At 39.2% G+C, this 22,595-nt stretch overlaps 1 protein-coding gene across 1 annotated transcript in view; it reads left to right on the forward strand.

Moving 5' to 3' along the window:
• LOC128490101 (dual oxidase 1-like) overlaps positions 1 to 22,595 on the forward strand; it is a 54,006-nt gene that overhangs the window by 24,416 nt on the left and 6,995 nt on the right. Inside the window, exons 15-30 of the mRNA XM_053461835.1 lie at positions 403 to 540; positions 1,415 to 1,531; positions 2,577 to 2,779; positions 3,222 to 3,395; positions 7,727 to 7,952; positions 10,204 to 10,297; positions 10,488 to 10,663; positions 11,048 to 11,120; positions 11,525 to 11,703; positions 12,783 to 13,013; positions 13,101 to 13,200; positions 13,488 to 13,537; positions 15,443 to 15,570; positions 18,400 to 18,553; positions 20,626 to 20,858; positions 22,079 to 22,237. Coding sequence (XP_053317810.1) covers positions 403 to 540; positions 1,415 to 1,531; positions 2,577 to 2,779; positions 3,222 to 3,395; positions 7,727 to 7,952; positions 10,204 to 10,297; positions 10,488 to 10,663; positions 11,048 to 11,120; positions 11,525 to 11,703; positions 12,783 to 13,013; positions 13,101 to 13,200; positions 13,488 to 13,537; positions 15,443 to 15,570; positions 18,400 to 18,553; positions 20,626 to 20,858; positions 22,079 to 22,237 — 2,435 coding nt within the window. The remainder of the gene's footprint in view (positions 1 to 402; positions 541 to 1,414; positions 1,532 to 2,576; positions 2,780 to 3,221; positions 3,396 to 7,726; positions 7,953 to 10,203; positions 10,298 to 10,487; positions 10,664 to 11,047; positions 11,121 to 11,524; positions 11,704 to 12,782; positions 13,014 to 13,100; positions 13,201 to 13,487; positions 13,538 to 15,442; positions 15,571 to 18,399; positions 18,554 to 20,625; positions 20,859 to 22,078; positions 22,238 to 22,595) is intronic.

Genomic DNA, 22,595 nt, shown 5'->3' on the forward strand with positions numbered 1-22,595 from the left:
CTATCTTCGCTTGATGTAATCCACAAGGCAGGGGTTGTGGGAAGGATGATCCTAGATCTGTGCCCCACCAGAGGGGTATTTGTTAATCTTAACCCCTCTCATCTGCATGGGCAGGTGGTGGGGCAGGGAGGGCAAATCTTTTATTTTCATCCAACCAGGAATGTTCATGCAGTATGAGTCCCACAAATCCCAAACCCCTGGAGTTACAAGATGAATTTTGTGAGTTGGAGAATAGTCCAAACATTGCATCACAGATACCAGCAATATAAATATATAGTATTCAAGAAATTTACAGTTTTGGCTAGAGTTCATCAATGCTACTCTAGTCCTGGCCAAAGAGTTCTCAGGTTTACACATCACTGCAGTCATTAAGAGTACTTACTGTTTTATCGGCTCTTACAGGTGATCCGTGTCCTCAGCCAGAACAAATATCAGCTGAAAATCTTTCTGCATGCGTTCCACTGACCGTGACTGACTATTTTGAAGACAGTGTAACTGGATACAGCATTCTCTTTGTGGCTATATGTTCATTTCCTTTAGGTCTGTATGTCTAATTGAAGAGATTGTATTAGGTTGTATATTTGTCTAGGAGAAAGACCTTATTTGATATGCATAACAGAGACATAGTCAGGTTTAAATAGCTTTTATCGGTTGGAAATCTATTTTAATAAATGCTATAAGGTAATCATTTGTTTAGCAGCTAAAAATCCATGTGGGAGGCATTTTTAAACTCTTTTTTTTAAAACTCCTATAAAATCAACTGTCCTGCCATCAGTGTACGGGTTTGGGGGCACAGTTTTATGGAACCCATGCAAGTTTGCTTCTGCAACTCACATGTGCTTGCAGTTCATAAATAGACTCCTTAGAGCTCCAAGTTATGAAAATTGCAATGTTTGCTATATTTAGTCAACCAAACGTGTGAGCAGAACCAATTGGCAGAATTGAAGGATTTTTGCAACATGGATAATTAGGTAAATTTGTTTTAAATTTAAATGACTTGAGGTTTAAGGGTGACCCCAAGGCAGGTTTCCGAAAAGGCAGAGACCATAGTGATTATCAGAAGATGAAAGTTATGATTTTATAATATCAGGCTACAAGGAATAGCTACAAATTTGCAGAGGTGAAAAAACACCTTGCAGCCTCATATGGTGTTCGGCAAGATGTGATAGGTACAGGATAGTTAGATTGCTACCACATGTGTAAGGTGTTTCTTATTATATCACTGGCAATTTTTGTGCAAAATGGGCACCTTGTGTTTTTTTTGTGTCAAAATATAACTGCATATAAGTAGGTAGTGAGTTTACAGATGGACAGTGATATGTTCTGAGACACTTCGGAAAATGGTTACTTATTGTGGGAGAAGTACTGCGGCATTTTGTGTTTTCACTGATTGTGTTATCACCTAATTTTACAGTCAGCTATTTCATCGCCTGGATTGTTGCTCAATCAAGGAAAAAGGACTTTAAAAAAATCCAGAAAAAAAATGCAATATCCAGTGTGAAAATGGTTTTATCAGCAGAAGGAATAGCAGGTAAATAAAGATTTTAATGTGGTAATTTCAACAGATTTTCTTTGACCATCTAAGGGTTAAGAAGAGTTATGAGACTTTCCAGGCGAAGTCAGACTGCATTGGCCATGTCATCCTGACCATTATTATTTAATTGATGTAGAAAAGGAAAAATAGAAAAGAAAGTAGCTTGGGTAGAATCTTCAGCAATTTTTTTGCAATTGTCCTATATGATAACAAATATTTGAAGTATTTACGTAGCTGTTTAGTGTTCATCAATGAAGTCTGATTACAAAATACCTAAAGGAAGCATGTGGATGAAGATGTTTTATTGTCATTAAAATAAAGTGCTCTTTCATATTGTATAAGTATTTATCTTCTGGAATTTTGCTGTGTGCTGCGGACATTCCAAACTCACTCTTCATTGATAAGAAATATCAGGAGAATTAAAGAAACATTCTAATCATCATGTGCACTTTAATACATGTGATACCTGAGAAGTTCCTTTACATTTTTTTGATTTCCCCTTTACATTATCACAAATACATGGGGCATTCTACAGAATCCCTCCATAAGCATTTGTCTTCTTTGCTTATGCCCTCTTGCGAACATATCTCCTGGTCAGCTCCAGTGCTGGCTTGGTGAACATTGGGGCACGTGGGCATCCAAGTGATTTTTATGGGATGATTTCCTGCCACTGGCTCCTCTGGACCACGAAGGAAACGAGGAGCTGCAGCCCCAGAGTTGCACCTGGTATCTCATAAATTTTATTCTTCATTTATAAAAAATGCAAATTAAAGTTCTCAGATAGTGCTTTACTATGCATCCTTCTTTGCGAGAAGCTGTTAGTTAATGAACTGTCCTTTTAATACAATGTATTAATGAAAAAGATAATTGTGTAATCGAGACATGGGTTCATTTAAAATAAAAAGATTACAGCATTAACAAAAACATTTACTTTTATTACACCTGTACACCCCATACTGTTGACTGTTTTGCATTTGTTCACTCAAGTCTGTGATCATGGTGATTATGGTGTGTATGTCTTCAAGTGTTGTCTCTTACACAGCTCAAGAATGGCATGGACCAAAAGAACCAATATGTCCGGTCCTTATCCAAATTTACCCTCAGCAACTAATCAAAGTACTGGATAGCTGGTCCTCTGTAATTCGTACCATAACCTTGCAGAACTATACAGACATCACTGTTATTCAATCAAACAACCGTGGATGCAGAACGTTGCTGGTAAAAGTCCCAAAGGAATATGATTTGGTGAGAATTTTTTATCTAGTTTCAGGAAGTCTGTAAAAAACATGTACAGGTGTAATTTGTAGAAAATATAAATTCTATAGCTTATGTGTTAGGATGGTATGTTTAGAAAACTTGATCTATACTTTCTTTGTAAAATATCCATTATTATATTGGCTAAATATTCCCCAAATGATTGTTAGCGAGAATGATCTAGGTTTCTATAGCTTTGTAATATTTTAGTAAGAAACATATAAATTCCTGTATTTTTTTATTCCCCATTTTCAAATATTTTTTATAATATATTGTTATTAGCATTTTCTGTATTTCTGCTTTTCTCTTTTAACAAATAATATATTGTTATTCCAGGATAGTTTTAATTTTATTGATGTTTATTTTAAATACCATGCATTTCATTGGGGAGGATTTGAGAGCATATTATATACATTAAGTCTTTTTCTTCTAGGTGTTAATTTTTTATTGCGAGGAAGAATGCCAAAGTTTTATCAATCAGCTACAAGAGAATGGCATTATTCTTAAAGAATACAAAATGAAAGAGCACAATCTTTTTAAAGAAGCAGTAACAAAAAAGCAGAGAAGTCAGATTCTGGAAACCTTTTTCCGTCAATCTTTTGCTCAGGTATGTTGCATAGTTTTTATATATTCTTATGGTTCTGTGCTTGTCTGCAAAGCTGCAAAGTCCAAACCATTAGTTGCTAGTTTATCTCCTATCCTAAAATGGAGATGTCGGCTGGTATGGTGTCCACCGATTTGGCACACTGTCAACGCCTTGCTCCTTGCACTTTAGCATTCACCTTCTGTGCAATGTTCAATGTCATGATATCTGTAAGCACTTACCTGCTCTCGCACAGTGGGTCCCGTGACCGGTCGCAGCACTCCGCACTTCCGCTTGCGAACAGGCCTTCTCCTGGCTGTACTCCTAACTCTCGGTCACGTGACGGCGCAATACCCCTCGTGCATACTCTGAAGAGGTGTGCGCACGTGTGATGTCACAGTGGCCATATTTACCTCTCCCTCCTCCTGATGACCTGGATTGACCCAAGAAGTCCTGTTGTTAATGATCCCTACTTCATAACTGCTCTGCACTTGGTTGGTGTTTGTGCTTCTAGTATTGTAACTCTTCTCCAGTCTGCTGATTTTTGCATTTTGACCCGTTCTTCCTTCTTGATTTGGCTTTGACGTTCCTGATGCTTGGTTTTGACCTAGTTAGTTCCTTGACTTTGCTGCTGTATTTCATTTTTACTCCTGAAGTTCACTATCCTGCTGCTCTCCCGGTTGTCTCTGGTATTCGTCAGCTCCTGCCTCTATCCCCGCCCTATTTTCTGGGGTTCTAATTCAACATTTTGACAATATCCTGATCTTGTCTGCCATTTTACACCCTTGACGCCTTTTTAATCTTGATGTTGACTGCACTTCCTCACCTGTGTAGTGAGCTTTGTTGGTGATCTTTTGGTTATGCTTTATTATTGTTAGTATCTCTGGTTTTGACCTCAGTTATTCTTTTGACTATGCAAGCTCACAGCCAGCACAGACCTTTTGGCCTGTTTGTTGACATAAGCTGGTTTGGTTCACCTAAGAGAAGCACTTAAGTCGTAGCAATCACTGCACGTGTTGATTCAACTGAAGGGGAACATGATTATAATATGATTACCACTAGCAGTCTCATGTTGTTTTGTTTCCTCAAAATGGGTAATATGTATTAATATTACAAAATAAAGTAATATGTGTGGAGGTAGCATGCAGACTATGTCAGACACCATAGGAGCATTATAACATAATTATATTAAAAATATCAATTACAGTCATTATAGGTGTAAAAGGACTTAAAGTGATCTGACCTAACCAAACAAAATTTGACCAGTTGAATTCACATGCTCACAGGAAGGACAGACGGAGACTTATTTAAGTGCAAATGTAGCCCCCGAAGCCCACATCAAAGGGCAACTTTGTAAATTGTATATTACATTGTCTGTATAGTCTGTTTGTAAATAGTGTGTGATAGTGTTAGTATTGTCTTTTAATTTGTTCATCCATAGGATTGTACATTGTATAGTGTTAGTATTGTCTTTTGATGTTGTATCCCTAGGATTGTATCTATAGGATTGTAAATTGTATGTATTGTCTTTTGAGATTAGTTTATCTATAGGATTGTAAATTGTATGTTGTGTAATAGTGTTAGCATTGTCTTTAGTTAACCAATAGTAATGTACCTTTGATCCCACCCTATAAGAACTCCTTGTATGTCATTAGTTGTTACAATCTTCCCATCCATGCTGCACTTAGACACAATCTTTCCGTCATTGTTGCAGTCACAACTTCATTCCCAATGTAACCCTGTGTGTGTTAGCCTTCATAGGCTTCATCACAGCATTAAACCCTCCATTTTCCTATCAAAGAAGCATTTTCCTGTGATTATTCGAGCTACCTGGATTTAAGTTATTAACCCCTAGACGAAGGTGTGTCGGCACCTGGAATCCCCTTTTCCCAAATATATCCCATTTCCGACAATATGTATCCTGGTGGAGCAGCTAGCCTGCTAGCCAAGATGGCTTGTCCATCTGACTGCATCACTCTTCACCCCACAGAACACGTTTCCACTGCTCCAGAGTACAGTGGTGGTGTGCATTCACATCACTCGATTCAACCCGTGGTGATGTGAGGCTTGCATGCAGCTGCTCGACCATGGAACTTTTCAGCTATGAAATCAGCAGAGCGTTGGCAACTTTTACGCATCATGCGCCTCGGCACTCATTGTCCCTGCTGTGTCTGTGGTCTTCTGCTTTATTGCTGAGTTTCAGTGTTCCTAAAAGCCTCCACTTTCCAATAATACCACTTACAGTTGACCAGGGAATATCTAGCAGGGATGAAATTTCACAAACTGACTTATTGCAAAGGTGACATCCTATCACAGCACCACGCTTGAATTCACTGAGCTCTTGAGAATGAGCCATTTTTTTCACACGTTTGTAAAGGCAGATTGAACGGCTACCTGCTTGATTTTTTTACACCTGTGGCAAAGGGTCTGATTGAAACACCTGAATTCAATAATTAAGAGGTGTGTCCCAATACTTATGTCCATATAGTGTATCATCCTTCTGTAACATATTTAGCTTTTAGCTAATTCAGCTAAAAATGCATAATGGAGTATTCCCTGCCATCTATCTTTGTGTGTGTTCTGCTAGTCATCATTGGGTTTATGGTTCACTGGTTGCAGGTCGCTACGGGCATATGCAAAACACCTGTATGTTTATCATACCTTTTCTGGTGGTCTCCATCAAAAAAGTTTTAAAAAAGCTTGTTCCATTCCATGGAGTTCACTGTTGATTTACCCCAGTTTCCCACAATACTGTCATATTTATTTTTGAAAATTTTTCTACAAAATCATTTGCCTCCATGGCATCTCAGAACAGATTATTAGTTTTGTAGTTCACATTTCTAGGTTTTGGATGTGTTAAGCACTTCCCTCGGGGAGCCAGGACACCCCGCCTGCATCCTCCTCTTCTCTTCAATGGAGACAACGGAACTGCTCTCAGCCGTGTGAGGCAACAGCACGCTCGTGCAGCCGCCTCATGAATATTTATGAGGACCGCAGTGTCGCTACGACAACGGAAGACACAATTACGTTCCTGATGTTCCAGGACCGACCCCGGCTATTTAAAGCTATCTCACCCTAATGTTGGTGCTCAGTTGTACTGTGACTCCCTAGTTGATGGCCCTGCTCCTCAGCATTCTCCTGAGCATTTTCTGTACATTTAAATACATTCTCTGACCTTGGCTTATTGTATGACCACCCATGACTAGAATATCCTAGCTATATCCTAGCTATCTCTTCTCGCTCCCAGTCGTGCCCTAACACTGTTCTTCAGTATCCCATCCAGAATCCAACAGCCAAACTGAAAAGACCAATAATATCCTCAAACAGTACTTACATCTATCAGTGAAGAGCATGATAATAGGCACTCTGTGCTTAACAACAAGCAGACAACTATCAAAAAATGACTTGAAGCACTCTATGACTTACCTTTCAAGGTGTCTGCTCAAGTCAGCCCAGGGACTTATTGTCTTGATTGAAGGAAGAGGAAGGGGTGTGTCTGGAGTCTCCACCCTTTTATGGAATTTGAGAGAGAGGCCAGAATAATGAAGACAGATTTGCTGAGAAAGAGAAGTTTCGGCACCTCTCTTTCTCCACCAATCTATATGGATTATTCTGGCCTCTCTGGCGACGTCTAGTTTTCCATGAAAACAGCGACGAACGGAGAAAGAAGATAGAAGAACAGGAGAAGAAGCGGAGCTCCACAGTAAGGAGACAGGGACAAGGAAGTGATTGGCAGGGAAGGTAGGGAAACATTCAGAGAGTGAGAGAGAGAGTGAATGAGAGTATGGAGAGAACATGAGTGAGATTGTGAAAGAGCATTAGAAAGTGAATGTGGGTGAGTAAAAAAAAAACCAAAAAAACCTAATAATTCAGAGCTCCTTGCTTAGTTTAAATTTGTTTTCTTGGGGGTATAGTTTATGAAAGAGAAATGCATTAAAAAAATAAATAAATTATAAATTATATTTTATTTTTAAATAAATTCACAAAATTATTTCAGCACAATACCAAATAAATATAAAAGGTTATTCCTTTAGAGTCTATGCTATACCACAACAGATTTGTCATATATGATTAAGCATTTTGATTTGTTTTTGCTTTAAATAATGCCACAAACTTTAACACCAAGAGGTAAATCTATCAAAAGTAATAATAGTTCCATAAACTACAGTGAGAAAAAATGTAATAAACATAGATTGTATCTTAGGTAAGGTAACCCTAAAGAAGAATGCATACTCTGAGAATACTTCTGTATAGAAAATATCTGGAGGTTGGCAAAGGGACAAAAACATATGAGAAAATTCTACAGAATTAATATAACACACACACCTTATTTGCTTTTATTTTATATTGAACAGGTTCTTCAAATCAACCAGTCAGACATAGAAAATTTCACAGCCAAACGCTGTACTAAGGTGATCGAAGCGCTAAAATGTGAATTAAGCAGAACTGAATTTGCTGAATCTTTAGGCCTGAAGCCTCATTCCATGTTTGTGGAGTCAATGTTCTCTCTTGCAGATGAAGATGGGAATGGATATTTATCATTCAGAGAGTTCTTAAACATTTTAGTGATTTTAATGAAAGGTGAGTGGCCTCCCTAGTCATTTAAATTTAGTTTTAAGGATTTTCTTTCATAAGCAATAAAGTTTCCTGGAAATTGCTACACAAATGCGTTACAAATACAGTTCTATTTTTCCTTGTCATCCTTTGCAAGCTATGTCGTTTCCCAGTTTAGCCCATGGTGTGTATGAAGGTTCCAGTGCTTTCTGTTCGGATTTTGGTGGGATTTTTTTACCCTCTACTGCCCAATTTAGCTTTGTTTTATCCCTTCTTCTACTTTTATTTGGGTAAGTTATGCCTTTTGTCCTGGTGTTTTAGTGAATGCAGGAGGATGATCCTTGTAAAGTTTCTGGTAAGACTAAGCACTCGGCTGTTCACCATGTCTTAGGAATAAGGAATTGGCTGATGACAGAAAAGAATTTGTGCAATGGATGAAATCTGAACTTCAGTCTACATTCTTTCATGTTGAGGCCTTGTTGGTTTCACCCATCCTTCACATTCAGCTGTAAAGGACATGTTTAGAGCAGAACTTTTGTCTACTTCTGAGCAGGATGTTTTGTAGTATGAAGCATTGACTTCGGAGGAAGAAGGGGAAATCAGTAAACAATCCTATTCATTCCCGATTAAAGAAGTTGGAAAGCTGACGTCTGCCGTACGGGCTTCTCTGTAGGTTGAGCAGGAAGCAAAGTCTGAGGATCCATTTTAGGGGTTTGTCATAAAGACTAAACATTTTCCATGACTTCCTCTTTTCCATTATATAAGAAGAATGGAGATATCCAGAGAGAAAATTGAACATTTCCAAAAGAGCAAAGAGGTTAGAAAGTCTGCAAGAGACAAAGTCTACAGCTTCAGAGGGGGAAGGGGATGAGAGAGTGACAAGCCATTGTCATTTCTGATGCTAAGCTCTCCCCAGTACCCCACTGGGTTCTCAAGATCATAGCATGGGGTTACAGGATATAATTTATTTTCAGATTCCTTCCCGGATTCCTGGTATCAAGATTGCCAGCTTTAATGTCAAGGAGACGAGCTCTGCTTTCCAGAAGTAACTGAAATTCCATCATTCTGGTTCTTTGATTAATAGTGTCATCATGATTTATAGTTCCCACTGTATGCATCTTGAGAACAGCCAAGCCACTTAACCAAATACATCAAAGGAAAAACACAAAATGACGTTGGGGTAATTTATTGCTGGCAACAAAATTCAGATCATTGGTAGTGGTAGGGGTCAGGGCATGTTTTACCCTATTGGAGACCAGGACTATTTTAACTAAAGCAAATACAATGACCATGTATTTGAACTTTAGTATAAAGATCTCATGTATCTTAAATGTTAAATTACATTATTCTGTAGGGTAAGCAACATTATAGTGTATTATCTCTGGTGCATTCCTAACAAACCTGTATACTTTCATGTTACTTTATCTCGCTACCTGTTTCCTGTGATCTGCACAGGTCATCAAAAAATAGTGCATTTCAAATGGGTTTACTAAGCCTCTGAGGTACTTAGATAACAAAATGTTATGAGATGGACCTTGAGAAAATTTTTTGATCACCCCAAGATAAAATATCTTATCTATATATCAGATAACTTCCTATGGTTGGCCACCCAAAGCTTTCCTTTTCTGGGAACAGGACTTCATTCAGGGGGTAATGAAAGCTGTGCATAGGGGATGGGCTAGTCCTAATTAGTCTTTAATGGGCTGGAGTGTGGGAAATATGCAGTAGTGGGCAGCAGGTGGTAAAGGAGCTTGTATGACAAGCTTGCACCCCCTTGCCCAAAGATTGAAGAAACTGAGCTGGAGTCACAGAGGGCTAGCATTTTACCCACAGGCTCAAGACTAAACCTGGTAAGTTTCCAGTTATGTTCATCTGTAGTTCACCAAATTTACTAAAGCTGAGTTTGGTTTTAATTTTTACTAATGTTAAATATCCTTAAAACTCTCTCTACGTTTCTCGAGTAATTTAGAAAGTATCCAGTTGATACATAATGAAATATTTGGAATAAATGAAGCAATGTTACTTCCATTTTCATTTAAATGAATGGGGAACTAAAATTCAGCAACTCATAGGACCTTGGAGGTGCTCAGTGAATGTAACTTAGAAGAGCACTCTCTACTCTTTTGGCTTTTGCTTCACTAAACTGTGGACTTAATGAGTTTGCTTTAATGTTTGCAGATGTGCTTCTTTTACTCAATTATTGACTGTGTTTCCTTTTTATATTCATCTTACTTTCTCAATTAACATTAATTTATATTGTTTTTGTCATTATGTGTAGGTTCCCCGAAAGAGAAGTCTAGATTGATGTTCACTATGTATGATATTGATGGAAATGGTTTTCTTTCAAAGGAGGAGTTTTTCACAATGCTGAAGTAAATATATTTTTATTAGGCAAAATATAAGTAACTTTTGTTCTAAGTTTCTAAATAGCAAGTGCACTTTTCATGTATACACACTTGTTTTTTCTGACATTCTTTTTACTGTTTCTAAAGAAAGGTTTCTAGTTTGTCGTAATTCTATTTTGTAGACATTTTGACCTTAAGTGATGCTGTTTAATTTCAGATCTTTTATCGAAATATCTAACAACTGCCTCTCAAAAGACCAGGCAGAACAAGTAATAGAAAGTATGTTCAAAGAGGCTGGATTTGAAAATAAAACAGAGTTGACATGGGAAGATTTCCATTATCTGCTCCGGGATCATGACAAGGAACTTCGTTTATCACAGTTGCGTTTCAAAGGTCAGCATTGGAAAGACACTGATATATAAACTAGGAATAGGGTCACTCATTACTCAGCGACATAATTAAGATAGATACAAATAATAACTGTAAACATATTATTGCCACTGCATTTAGAATTAAATATAACTGTTAGCTTTACTAAAATAACTATGACAGTGCTCATAAGACAAAATAGCAGACAAGAGAATTATTTTTGCTGCTCACATAGGGCACAATAGTAAATTTCCCCCCAATAATTTTGCTGACTGTTAAACATTGGTATTATTTCTGTGTGTGTCTCTTTCTTTCCTCTTGTTTGAGTGAAATACAAACAGTGAATAACAGCATTTGCTTAAAACTATTTTAATACTTTGATCATGACAGAAAGCATATATTTTGTAGGTATGGAAGCTCCAGAAGTCTTCAATCAGATGTGTAGAAGAGTATCTTTTATAGACAGCATGGAACCAGGACGGTATATAAATATTACTTTCAATAATCCTCTCTGGGCTACAAAACACAAAGTAATAGCACTCTTGGTCAATATTCACTTTGTGAAGATTTAGTCACTGTCTTGATTTTTCATTTGTAAACAGGGAGTTCTTTCCTTCTTAAAAATAAAGCAAATAAAAAAATAAGTGACTATATTACTTGGCATTTCTAATCTCTAATTTTATAAATCTCTTTTTAACCACAGTTGGAGACTTTAGTAAAAGGTGATGCCTCTTTACTGGGCCAACATAGTAAACAATGCATGTATCAGATAAAAAAAAAAAGATTTCTTAACTAGTTTTGTTACAAGAAGCCTTATTTCACAAAAAATACAAGATGACTGTTCCTTGTAAATGTTTTTTTTTTCATATTTTTGTTTTCTTTAAGGAATAGATTGGTGGAACCACGTTTATATACAGAAGCTAAAAAGGACAAATACCAGAAAAGCAAAATGCATCAGAAAATACAAGAGTTAAAGCGTTTTGTTGAAAATTACAGACGCCATATTGTCTGTGCAATTATTTTTTATGGAATCTCTATTGGCTTGTTCATAGAAAGAGCTTACCGTGAGTATCATTAAGTCACTTACCTTGATATCACATGGAATTTTTATTTCCAGCTGCAAAATAATATTGTTAAAGTTGGCTGTTTCTACAAGAGTCTAGTTGAAGGTGATATCTGTTATTGGGTCAACATCTTTTAGGACTTCAGATGGAATTCCATTTTCTCTTGGGTCAATACAGCTATATATTAATTTTCCATATTAAGCAGTTTAATTTGTTGAGTGTCAGATGGCTGAACAATTGTAGGGTATGCAAGGTTTGGAGCGTAGCGCAGTGAGACACCAGATATGCAATAGAGGCAAACAGGCAATATCAGGAATATCGTCAAGTTTATTCCACTGAATAGAAAAAGGCATAAACTGTACCGTGTATCAATCCTGAGGTCAAGGGTAGGTGAAGTATAGCAAAGTCCATTAAACAAGCCGAGATCAAGGGTAGGAGAGGTATATCAAAGTCCATAAACAAGCTGAGGTCAAAAGTCCAGTAAATCCAATAAAGAGGTATCAGCATACAGGTTCAACACGGGTATCAGCAAACAGGTAGGTAGAGACTTGAACAATCAAGTAATGAGGCCTAGACGCTGTGGGTTTAAATAGCCCTCTAGAAATCAGCTCCTCCCCACCAATAACAGAGACCCCTCCCCTCCTCAGTATGTACAATGGAGTAGTGACTGTCAATCACTACTCATCCCGCCCCTGACCAGGAGTTATTCATTATTGGAGACGCTGGCCACGCCTCCCCGCCATCACTCCACGTGTGGCGTTTCTCCCGTGCGGCATTCGCCACTCTGGAGTCCGGGGATGCGGCCTATCGTAGGCCGCGACCGCGTGGCTCGTCCCCGGGCGTCCTGCGACTCCACCATCGGGTGGAGACCTGTGCTGTCGCCGGGGGAGTGAGGTAGGACCCTGACAACAATGCTCATGCAAAATTAGCAAAATGTATAGAAATGTTTCCTATCTTTACTGTTAGTGAGCTTCCACTTTAGTAAGAAGTCAACTATTTGACTTTACCTTGTAACAGTACTAGCATTTGTTAATAAATGTACTTTAATGGCTACTAACCCTCTTCTAAATTGCTTGCAGATTACATCTTTGAGTCACAGCACACAGGTATTGCTGAAGTATCATTGCCAGGTATTGCTATCTCAAGAGGCTCAGCCGCAAGCATCTCATTTATGTATTCATACATCCTGCTCACAATGTGTCGCAATCTCATCACTTTTCTAAGGGAAACCTTCTTAAATCAGTACATCCCTTTTGATGCTGCTGTGGACTTCCACAGACTTGTAGCCAAAACAGCACTTATACTCACAGGTTGGTATTGCTATATTTTTTCATAATGACCACAACACGTTGTATCCTTTTTAGAATATACTATACATATGAGTTCTTTCTTTTTAGTTCTTCACAGTTTGGGGCATGCAGTCAACATATATATGTTCTCCATAACTCCATTGAGTACACTTGCGTGTCTATTTCCTAAAGTATTTATGGATGATGGGTAAGTATTTTAACACTATTATTCAATGTAACTATCTTAATGACTCAGAATTCTTTATCATTTATCTGCTTTCTACATATTTGCATTAATTATTTATAAACCGTAAAAGTAGTTTTGTTGTTTTTTTTTAAATATAGTCTTTAGAATTATAAAATCGACAACTGCTCCTGACTGAGCAAAAATCTTGGTTTCCAAGGTTAGAACACCTTTAAAAGCAATAACATAATTGTGTGAATTATTAATATTACCACCCTACAAGAATTAATTTCAGTTACTCTTACTTTTAGGTCTGATCTGCCACAGAAGTATTATTGGTGGTTTTTCCAGACCATACCAGGTGAGATTCATAGAAGGAGATGTGAAAAGAAACGACAGGGCCCAAGGCAAAAATTGCCCCAGCCCCCCTGACTCCCCAAAGCAACATTTCCCACAATGCTATCTTTGCCCCCAGCCTGTCTGTGCCAACAAACAGCTTGTCTGTGCCATTCTGTCCCCAAACAGCTTGTTGATGTCCCCAAGCAGCTTGCCAGCACCATATTTTGTCCCAAACAACTGGACAGCGCCTCCAAACAGCTTTTCCGGGCCTTATGGCTGTGCCATTGCTGCCATCATACAGCTGGTCAGTACCCGAAACAGCCTGCCTGTGTCATCTTTGTCCCAAACAGCCTGACTGTGGCATATTTGACACCAAACAGCTTGTCAGTGTTCCCAAACAGGTTGTTTGCGCCATATTTGTCCCAAACAGATCGTCAGTACTCCCAAACAGCCTGTCTGTGCCATCCTTGCCACCAAACAGCTTGTCTATGCCATTTTTGCCACCAAACAGCTTGTCATTGCCCCAAACAGCTGGCCTATACCCTGCAAGAGTGGTGTGTCTGTCTTGCTCCATGCTGTGTGCAGACTGATGCAGCATAAAGGAAGTTGATGTGATCGGATGATCTCTACAATCTCAGTGCCGCTGATCTTATGTGTATTATAGACATCTATCAACCTAACATAGAAGCTCACAAGCAGGGATCAGATTTCTGATTTTGTCAGAGACCTCATAATTGATGGTATATGTGTGGCTTCCATGTATCTCATATGTGGTTGGCAATTAAAGGGTTCATTCTAAAATGTTGGTGTCATTCTTAGGCTATATTGCATAGTTAAAATGGCACAGTATTAACTTTCTCATTAATTGCTGCTATTTAATTAAAATTAATTTGTAAGCCCATGATGTATAGGGCGCAGCTTAGAGAGTGCCCAGTGTTCATAAAAGTGTTTCTAGCTATACCGTTATCAATATAGTTGACTTTCACATTTAAGTTCAGTGTCAGTGTCATGGAAAGGACATATGAGCAGCTGGAAACTAGTCCATACTACCCTTCTGCTTTCATTCATCAGTTTCGTAGTTCAAATAGTGAATTTGTTTATATATTTTTTGGCATATTGTTCAATAATATAAGATTTAAATTGTGTTATACCTTTATACTAGACTTGTGTATTCAGTTTGTACAAATTGCCAATTTTATTTTTCGTACAAATCTCTGAAAAAGAGGCCCCACAAAACTGACAAAATCAAAGCAAAAAGCTGTACATTTTTATTAGGCTCTTTCACTCACACTCTCTGAATGTCTCCCTACCTTCTCTGCCGATCTCTTCCGCCTCTGCTTCCATGTTTTGCATCTTCTTGTTTTTCGCTCTTCTTTTTTCTTTCTTTGTCTGCATCTCCGCGGACATGACCTGACAGCGAACTTCCGCCACCGAGTTCACACAGTGTTATCTTAGGGCAAAATGGCGGAGCTTCTAGTGAGGTCCCCTCCCCTAATTGGAATGGGGTTGAGAGAACATCACTGCAAGCTCCACCATTTTGGCAGAAGTTCACCGGGAGGTTATGTCCGCTATGATGTGGATGAAGAAAGAAGAGAGGAGAAAGAAAAGAGAATATAAGAGAGAAAAAAGGAGAAGAAGAAAATATTCTGAGTGGTGAGACGCTGTAAGAGAACATCTGAGAATGCCCCCTGATTTTCATCCAGAACAAATGGGCAGGAAACCACATTCGTTGTCCGAAAACAAATGGGCCAAACTGAAATTTTTCTCTGAATTGTTTTTGCCCTATTTGCACATTTATACTTTATACTATTCACATCATCTTTATCTGCAGAATTCTGAACCTAGGGGAAAAAATGTAAAAGGATGTAGTTGTTAAAAACATTGATTATCTTGTCACTGTTCACTACCTTCTACTTGTTGTTCACAGGGTTCACTGGTGTGATACTTCTGGCTGTCCTTGCTTTGATGTATGTTTTCTCTTCCCGACATTTCCGTCGCATCAGTTTTCGGGGATTTTGGCTGACCCATCATTTATATATATTGTTATACATTTTGGTAAGTTGTATTTTATTTAAATTATTTGGGCAATGTAAATAACCATCATTTTCATCATGGCTTCCTTACTCCATTTGCCTTTACACACACATATATACGCATACACTGCCCTTACACACATATAAACTGCCTTTACACACACATATACACATACACTGCCCTTACACATGCCTGCCTTTACACACATATATACACATACACTGCCCTTACATACACTTGCCTTTACACACACATACATTCACATATACTACCCTTACACACACATATACCCTGCCCTTACACACCTGCCTTTCCACACACATATACACATACACTGCCCTTACACACGCCTGCCTTTACACACACATACACTGCCCTTACACACACCTGCATTTCCACACACATATACACATACACTGCCCTTACATGCACATATACACATACACTGCCCTTATACACACCTGCCTTTACACACACAGATATACACATACACTGCCTTTACACACACACACACACACATACACATACACTGCCTTTACACACACACACATACACTACCCTTACACACATATATATACCATATTTGCTCGATTATAAGACAACCCTGATTATAGAAAGACCCCCCAAAATCTGAATATTTATTTATGAAAAACAGAAAAAGCCTGAATATAAGACGACCCTATATGAAAAAAGTTTTACCAGTAAATGTTAATTAATGTAAACTATGTGAACTATTCTTTTAATAAAAGCTATGTGTCACGTCTGCAATACAGCAGAGGATCCTCGCTGCAGAAATTGGGAAGGCGCCTCCTGGCGGAGATGGAGGGCCCAGCAACGAAACACCAAAGTGAATCACGGACACAGGAGCGTAGCGCAGTACAAAATCCAGGAACGAAAATAATAAATAAAAAATAATAAATTCAGGGGTCAGGCAAAAGAGTAGTCGGGGTCACGAGCTGAGGTCAGGGCAGGCAGCAAACATCAAGGTCAAAAACTAGCCGGAGTCAGAACCAATAAATAACAAAGGAATATGGAACGCTAGTGAAGGCTATTAGGCACTATCACAGGCAAAGGTGAAGTGCCTACTGAGGGTTTAAATATCCCTCTCACTTACAGGATCCTCCTACCCACCTAATTAGGGGGAGGAGGAAAAAAGATAAATGTCGCTTTAAGAAGCGACATGAATATTTATGAGTTAGCCGTTCGCGCATGCGCGAACGGCACTCCTGACGTCGAGGCGCGCGCCCCGTCAGGATCCAGTGATCTCTGCGGGGACGCGCGTCTAACCGCCGGACGGACCTGGCGGCGGCTCCCGCCAACGGAACGAGCAGGGGGCTGGACGCGCGGGCTGCGTCTCAGCTCCCCTACCACGGAGGAGGTAACACTATGATTGAGAAAAATATTTTGTTTTTATTTCCTTTTTTCCAACCTGCCCCCCCCCCAGTTATGCACATCTGCCCTCAGGCTTGCCACTCTGCTCCAGAAATGCCTTATACCCCCTATATGCCACTGTGTCCCATGATATGCCTTTTAACCCTCTATATGCCACTGTGCCCCATGATATGCCTTTTCACCCCCATGTGCCACTCTGCCTCCAGAAATGCCTTATACCCCTATATGCCACTCTGGCATTTAGGGGGTATAAGGCATTTCAGGAGGCAGAGTGGCATATAGAGGGTTAAAAGGCATTTCTGGAGGCAGAGTGGCATTAAGGGGGGTAAAATGCATTTCATAGAGCACTCTGCCTACAGAAATGCCTTATGCCCCCCATTTAACACCCCCCTCCTCCAAAGTTACCGGTGCTTCTGAGTCCCTGGTGCGTAGCCAGGGCAGCGTGTAGAGGTATACGCGATACGCGATTCGCGATCCCCGGCTGTCAGAGATCAGAGTTCCCCACCCCGCCCCGCCAGCCGGGGAAGGTCTGCGGGATGGATGCAGACAACCCCTGCTGCTAACCCCGTAGACGTCTACCCGCTGCCCGGACAACACACCGGGGAGTCAGAAGCACGGGTAAGTTGGGGGGACATAAGACAGGAGGATCCAGGTCCCCTGCAGTGCTGCGGGGGATCTGGATCTTAGTCTCATAGTCAGACCTATTTGAGGTGTGATTATAAGATGACCCCGATTATAAGACGAGGGGTATTTTTCAGAGCATTTGCTCTGGAAAAAACCTTGTCTTATAATCGAGCAAATACGGTACATACACCCTTACACACACCTGCCTTTACACACACATATACACATACACTGCCCTTACACCTTTTTCTCACCATCTCACCATTCTCACCCCATCCTCCTTTCTCCTTCGTCCATCCTGTGGTGGGAGCGCGAGGCCTGTCACTTCAGTGCTCCCTCATCACTACACGCTGGCTATTGATGCAGAGCGCGGGGGTACAACGTCTTATCCCGGCACTCGGCATCAGTTCCTGGCGTGTAGTGATTAGGGAGCAGTAAAGCAGAGGTCTGAAGTGACAGACCTCGCGCTCCCTAATGTTGAGCCGACTAGAGAGGGTTTGTGATCTCCTTACTAGTCCTGCAGGCTGCAGCTTCTGATCGGGTGGCTATGCACCCCCTCGCAGCTGCACCCAAGGTGATTGCCATTCTCGCCTCACACTTTCTCCGCCCCTGCAAAGCGGGACAGCTGGGGGCATGCAAATGTAATATACTGTGTATATTGTACATTTATGTTGACTTCTCTCCAAAACTAGAACTTTCATCACATACATACTGTATTTTAAATAATTTTGGTGTGAATTAATGCATTTTGATTTGTTTAGACATCTGCTTAAATTGTGTTTTAGAGAAGCTAAAGGGTTAGTTACCAAAATGGAATATATTCTTCAATTTCAGACTATACTGCACGGAAGTTTTGGACTTCTACAAGAGCCAAAATTTTATGCCTACTTCATAGTTCCAGCGATTGTGTTTGTTGGGGACAGTCTTATTAGCCTGAACAGAAAGAAACGAGAGATCAGTGTAATAAAAGCTGAACTTCTGCCATCAGGTAAAAACGAGAATTATCTTTTCTAAGGACTGGATTTAATAGGGATTGAGTTGTGTTAACACTTGACAATGGCAGACACAGCAATAACAAATGTGAAACATATTATAAATTTTAAGGCTAATTTAATTGGCCTGTAGTTGTGGGAGGGGCATTGGCTTTATATCCAGCGCTCTCCCACAACACTTCTGTAGTGTCTTGTTCCCCTTCCTTGGTTCCCCCTCTTCTTCCCTTTATCTGTCTCTTTCCTTTTCTTTCATCACTCACAGGGGCCCCCTTCTCCTACCTTATACGTTGGTTTTGGCACACCTCAGACCGACTTTCTCCCAATATCGATATGTCCCCGTCATCTCCATTCCTATCCATTTGCCCCTACCACAATTAATTAACACACAGCTATCAATGGTTGTGCAATAACGGATATTCCCAAACATGCTGTTTTCCATAGAGTGCATCAAATGCACGTACTTTTTTAAAAAAAATAGAAATGTTTTCAAACACAACCAGATATGCCTTTGTCCTTGAATCATGTCTTTAGATTTTCCATTGTTAGCTACAACCCTAAATGTATAGAATAACTAAACCTGGTGGCACTAACATGTAAAATTAACAATAAAAAAACCAAACATTTTTTTTCCCATAAAATGGATAATTGTAGTCAATAATTTTATACATGAAACATGTACACAATACCATTTAGTGTGGAATGGATAAAGTTTTTATGGTGTTTTTTATATATGTAACACTACCATCAGTAACATAGAAACAGAATTTGAATCCTGATATAGGTACTTGAAATATCTATTAGTCCTTGGTCTGCTTCCATAGCGAAGATAGCTTTATGTCTATCCCATGCCAATTCAATTCCCTGACTGTATAAGCCTCCTCCACTTCTGTTGGGAGACTGTTCCATTATTCTACTATTTTTTTCAGTACAGTAGAATTTCTTTCTGGCCCTCTAGTTTTAGACTATGCCCCCTTGTTCTAACATCCTCTTGTGCTACTTATCTCAACATTGCTCTTCCTTTGCCTATATTACATCACCTCTCTCTATCTCTCTTTGTCCTCCAAGCTATACATATTGAGCTCCCTTAGTCCTTCCTAATAATTTGTATCCTGCAAACTACTTTTGTAGCCCTTCTCTGAACTCTCTCCAATGTGCCAATATCCTTTTGGAATTGTAGACAATACATTAGGTGAGGCCTAGTAAGAATTCATAAACTCCTCTATTATGTACGATTAGGTGTGTTTGTATGAAATATTTAGCCAAATGAGTAAAGTAAGATAATAAAGTAAAATAACATAATAACCTCCTTATCGCACAACTTTGCAGGTTCTTTTTCAACCTTAAATTAGATTACTTGATATAATTCCCCTTTGAGCTATCATGTTTCTTTGTAATTACACGTCTCTGTATGCATAAAATCTTTTATGTTTTAATTAGATCTCAGAACATAAACACACCTGCTGTAATGATACCTTCAGTATGTTTCAGCCTCAAAATCTTGATATCTTATCAGCGCAAAGAACGATTTCTGACAAATGCTTTCTTATTTGCTCTTGTGTTTTTTAGTACACATGTGAAATACAGATTGTGTTATAAACACTTTGAATCATTTGCAAAGTTTGACTGGCATTTAGCTTATGAAAGATCAAAAATGTATTAATTTTACAAAATATGTAATATAGAACAAGTGTCCCAGAACTGAAAGCAATGTTTGGATTCTACACTAAACCTAGCGTCTAACGTTATTACAGTGTCAAGCTCCCCCAAGAATTCTAATAATAGTTGATACTGTCCTTTTTCTGTCAGCATAACTTGTGTCATGTCAGCAGCTGAACGATGTGCCCCACAGGTTTTGAGTTTATAATAACCCCATCAATTACAGAACTGAAGTTGAGTTACAACCAAAATTAAACAAGTTGACAGCTTGAGGAATTGAAACTGTGTTGTCTTTTTTTTTTCACTGTAAATACTACAGCTGAGTTGCACCCTGGGCTGGTACAACAAAATGAAACCTTAAATATAATATATATAATAACCTTAAATATGTGTGTGTTTCTTTGTGGTGTAGATGTCACGTGCCTCCGGTTTCAACGCCCTTTGGATTTTGAGTACAAATCAGGACAGTGGGTGAGAATTGCCTGCTTGGCTCTAGGAACCAATGAATACCATCCATTCACGTTAACCTCCGCTCCTCACGAGGAAACCCTAAGTTTACACATTAGAGCTGCAGGACCATGGACTACTCGCTTACGTGAGCTCTACTCTCCACAGAGTGTCACTGAACTCAATGGCTATCCAATGGTAAAACATTTTTTTTTATAAAACATTAGTTATGTTAAAGTTAAAAGTTAAAGGACCATGATTACTTCAACCATTCACCTGTATACATCATTTATATGTGTTTATCTTTTACACAGAAATACCATTGCCTCTGTGTATGTTGTGAGCTAGTATTAACTTAAATGTTTATTATAGACTGCTTCCTCCCTCTAGTGGTAATTTAAGGTAATTCAATTAATATATTAATCACAATAAATATCCAAGATTTATAAACTTAAGTTCCTTTCACACTCAGAAACCAACCTCTCCAGCAATTCCATTTTTTTAAAAAATGGCAGCCACTAATAAGTGAATGTATGTATTGTTTGCAAGTATTTAAATAATGTATTTTATGTTGCAATTTATCCAAGTACACTGAGAAAATCTCTCATTGTAATATGTGAAAAAACGGTACATAACTGGTTAACGTTACTTGAATGAAGTTCACCACAAAGTAATGTAGATCAGGAGTGTAGAAGTATGTGATCTTTGACAGAAAGTATACATTTATCCACCTCCATCAATAGTTGAAATCGAAACACAGACTCTCAGTAATCTTAGAATGAGAACCACTCATCCATAAATCTCCATTAGCAAGCTTTAATCAATCTATGAGATGATGAGGAATGGTGACATAGAAAGGTTAGTCTAGCTGCAGGAATGAGGATTAATTTAATCAGTAAAAAGGGAGAGAGAGAGACCAGTTGGTAAAGAGTTGCAATAATCCAAACTGGATATCACAAGGGAGTGGATTAATATTTTGGTTGTTTCTTGTGTGAGGAATTTATTAGATGTGACACCAAGGCAGCGAACTTGATCAGTTGGTTAGATGGTTAAGTTGTCAACAGTAATGGAGATGTTTGGAATTGTGGACAGACGGGATGGCTAAGATGTTAAGCTTCAGGTAGTGCAATGCCATCCATAATGCATTTCCAGAATTGCGGTAGGGGAGGGGAACAAGTTTCAACAAAGGAGACACTTTAAATTGAGACTAAGTCTAAAAGACACTACTTAAATACTACCAACTGATACATGCGTTCACGTGTAAGTAAATGCTACAGCTTTTAGCATTAAAAAAAGTATATAATATATATAGTATTTAAAAATGGGCAGGGAAAGATGACAAGTATGTTTAAGTGAATGAATTTGTGCATTACATGGTCTATTATATATAACCCAAGACAGGCTACATTTTCTTTTAGATATACCTTGATGGACCCTTTGGAGAAGGCCACCAGGAATGGAACAAGTATGAAGTTTCAGTTCTTGTTGGAGGAGGAATTGGAGTCACTCCTTTTGCATCAATTCTTAAAGATTTGGTGTTCAAATCATCTATCAAGTCTAAAATGATGTGCAAAAAGGTAATAATATCACCATTGTGATTTGTGTTAATTTGTGTTAACTTTTTTAACAAAACATTTTTGTCGGTTGAAAACTTCATATAACTCCCCCTTCAAAAAATAATGTTATATGCAGTGGCAGAACTACCGGGGTCGCAGGGGTCGCCACTGCGACCGGGCCCTGGAGTTCTGCCAGTCAGGGGGGCCCAAGGGGTGCCGAGCGGTTGCTGAAAACGACCGCTCGGCAACTCTTGGGCCCCCCTGACTGACAGAAATCCATGATGCCTCCGCTCCCCGCCGCCGCCGCTGCCTGCCTCCCTCCGCCGCCACTGCCTGCCTCCGCCGCCGCCTGCCTCAGCGCTGCCCAGAGTGCAGTGTT

The sequence above is a fragment of the Spea bombifrons genome, chromosome 4 (genome assembly GCF_027358695.1).
Source record: "Spea bombifrons isolate aSpeBom1 chromosome 4, aSpeBom1.2.pri, whole genome shotgun sequence".
NCBI lineage: Eukaryota > Metazoa > Chordata > Amphibia > Anura > Pelobatidae > Spea > Spea bombifrons.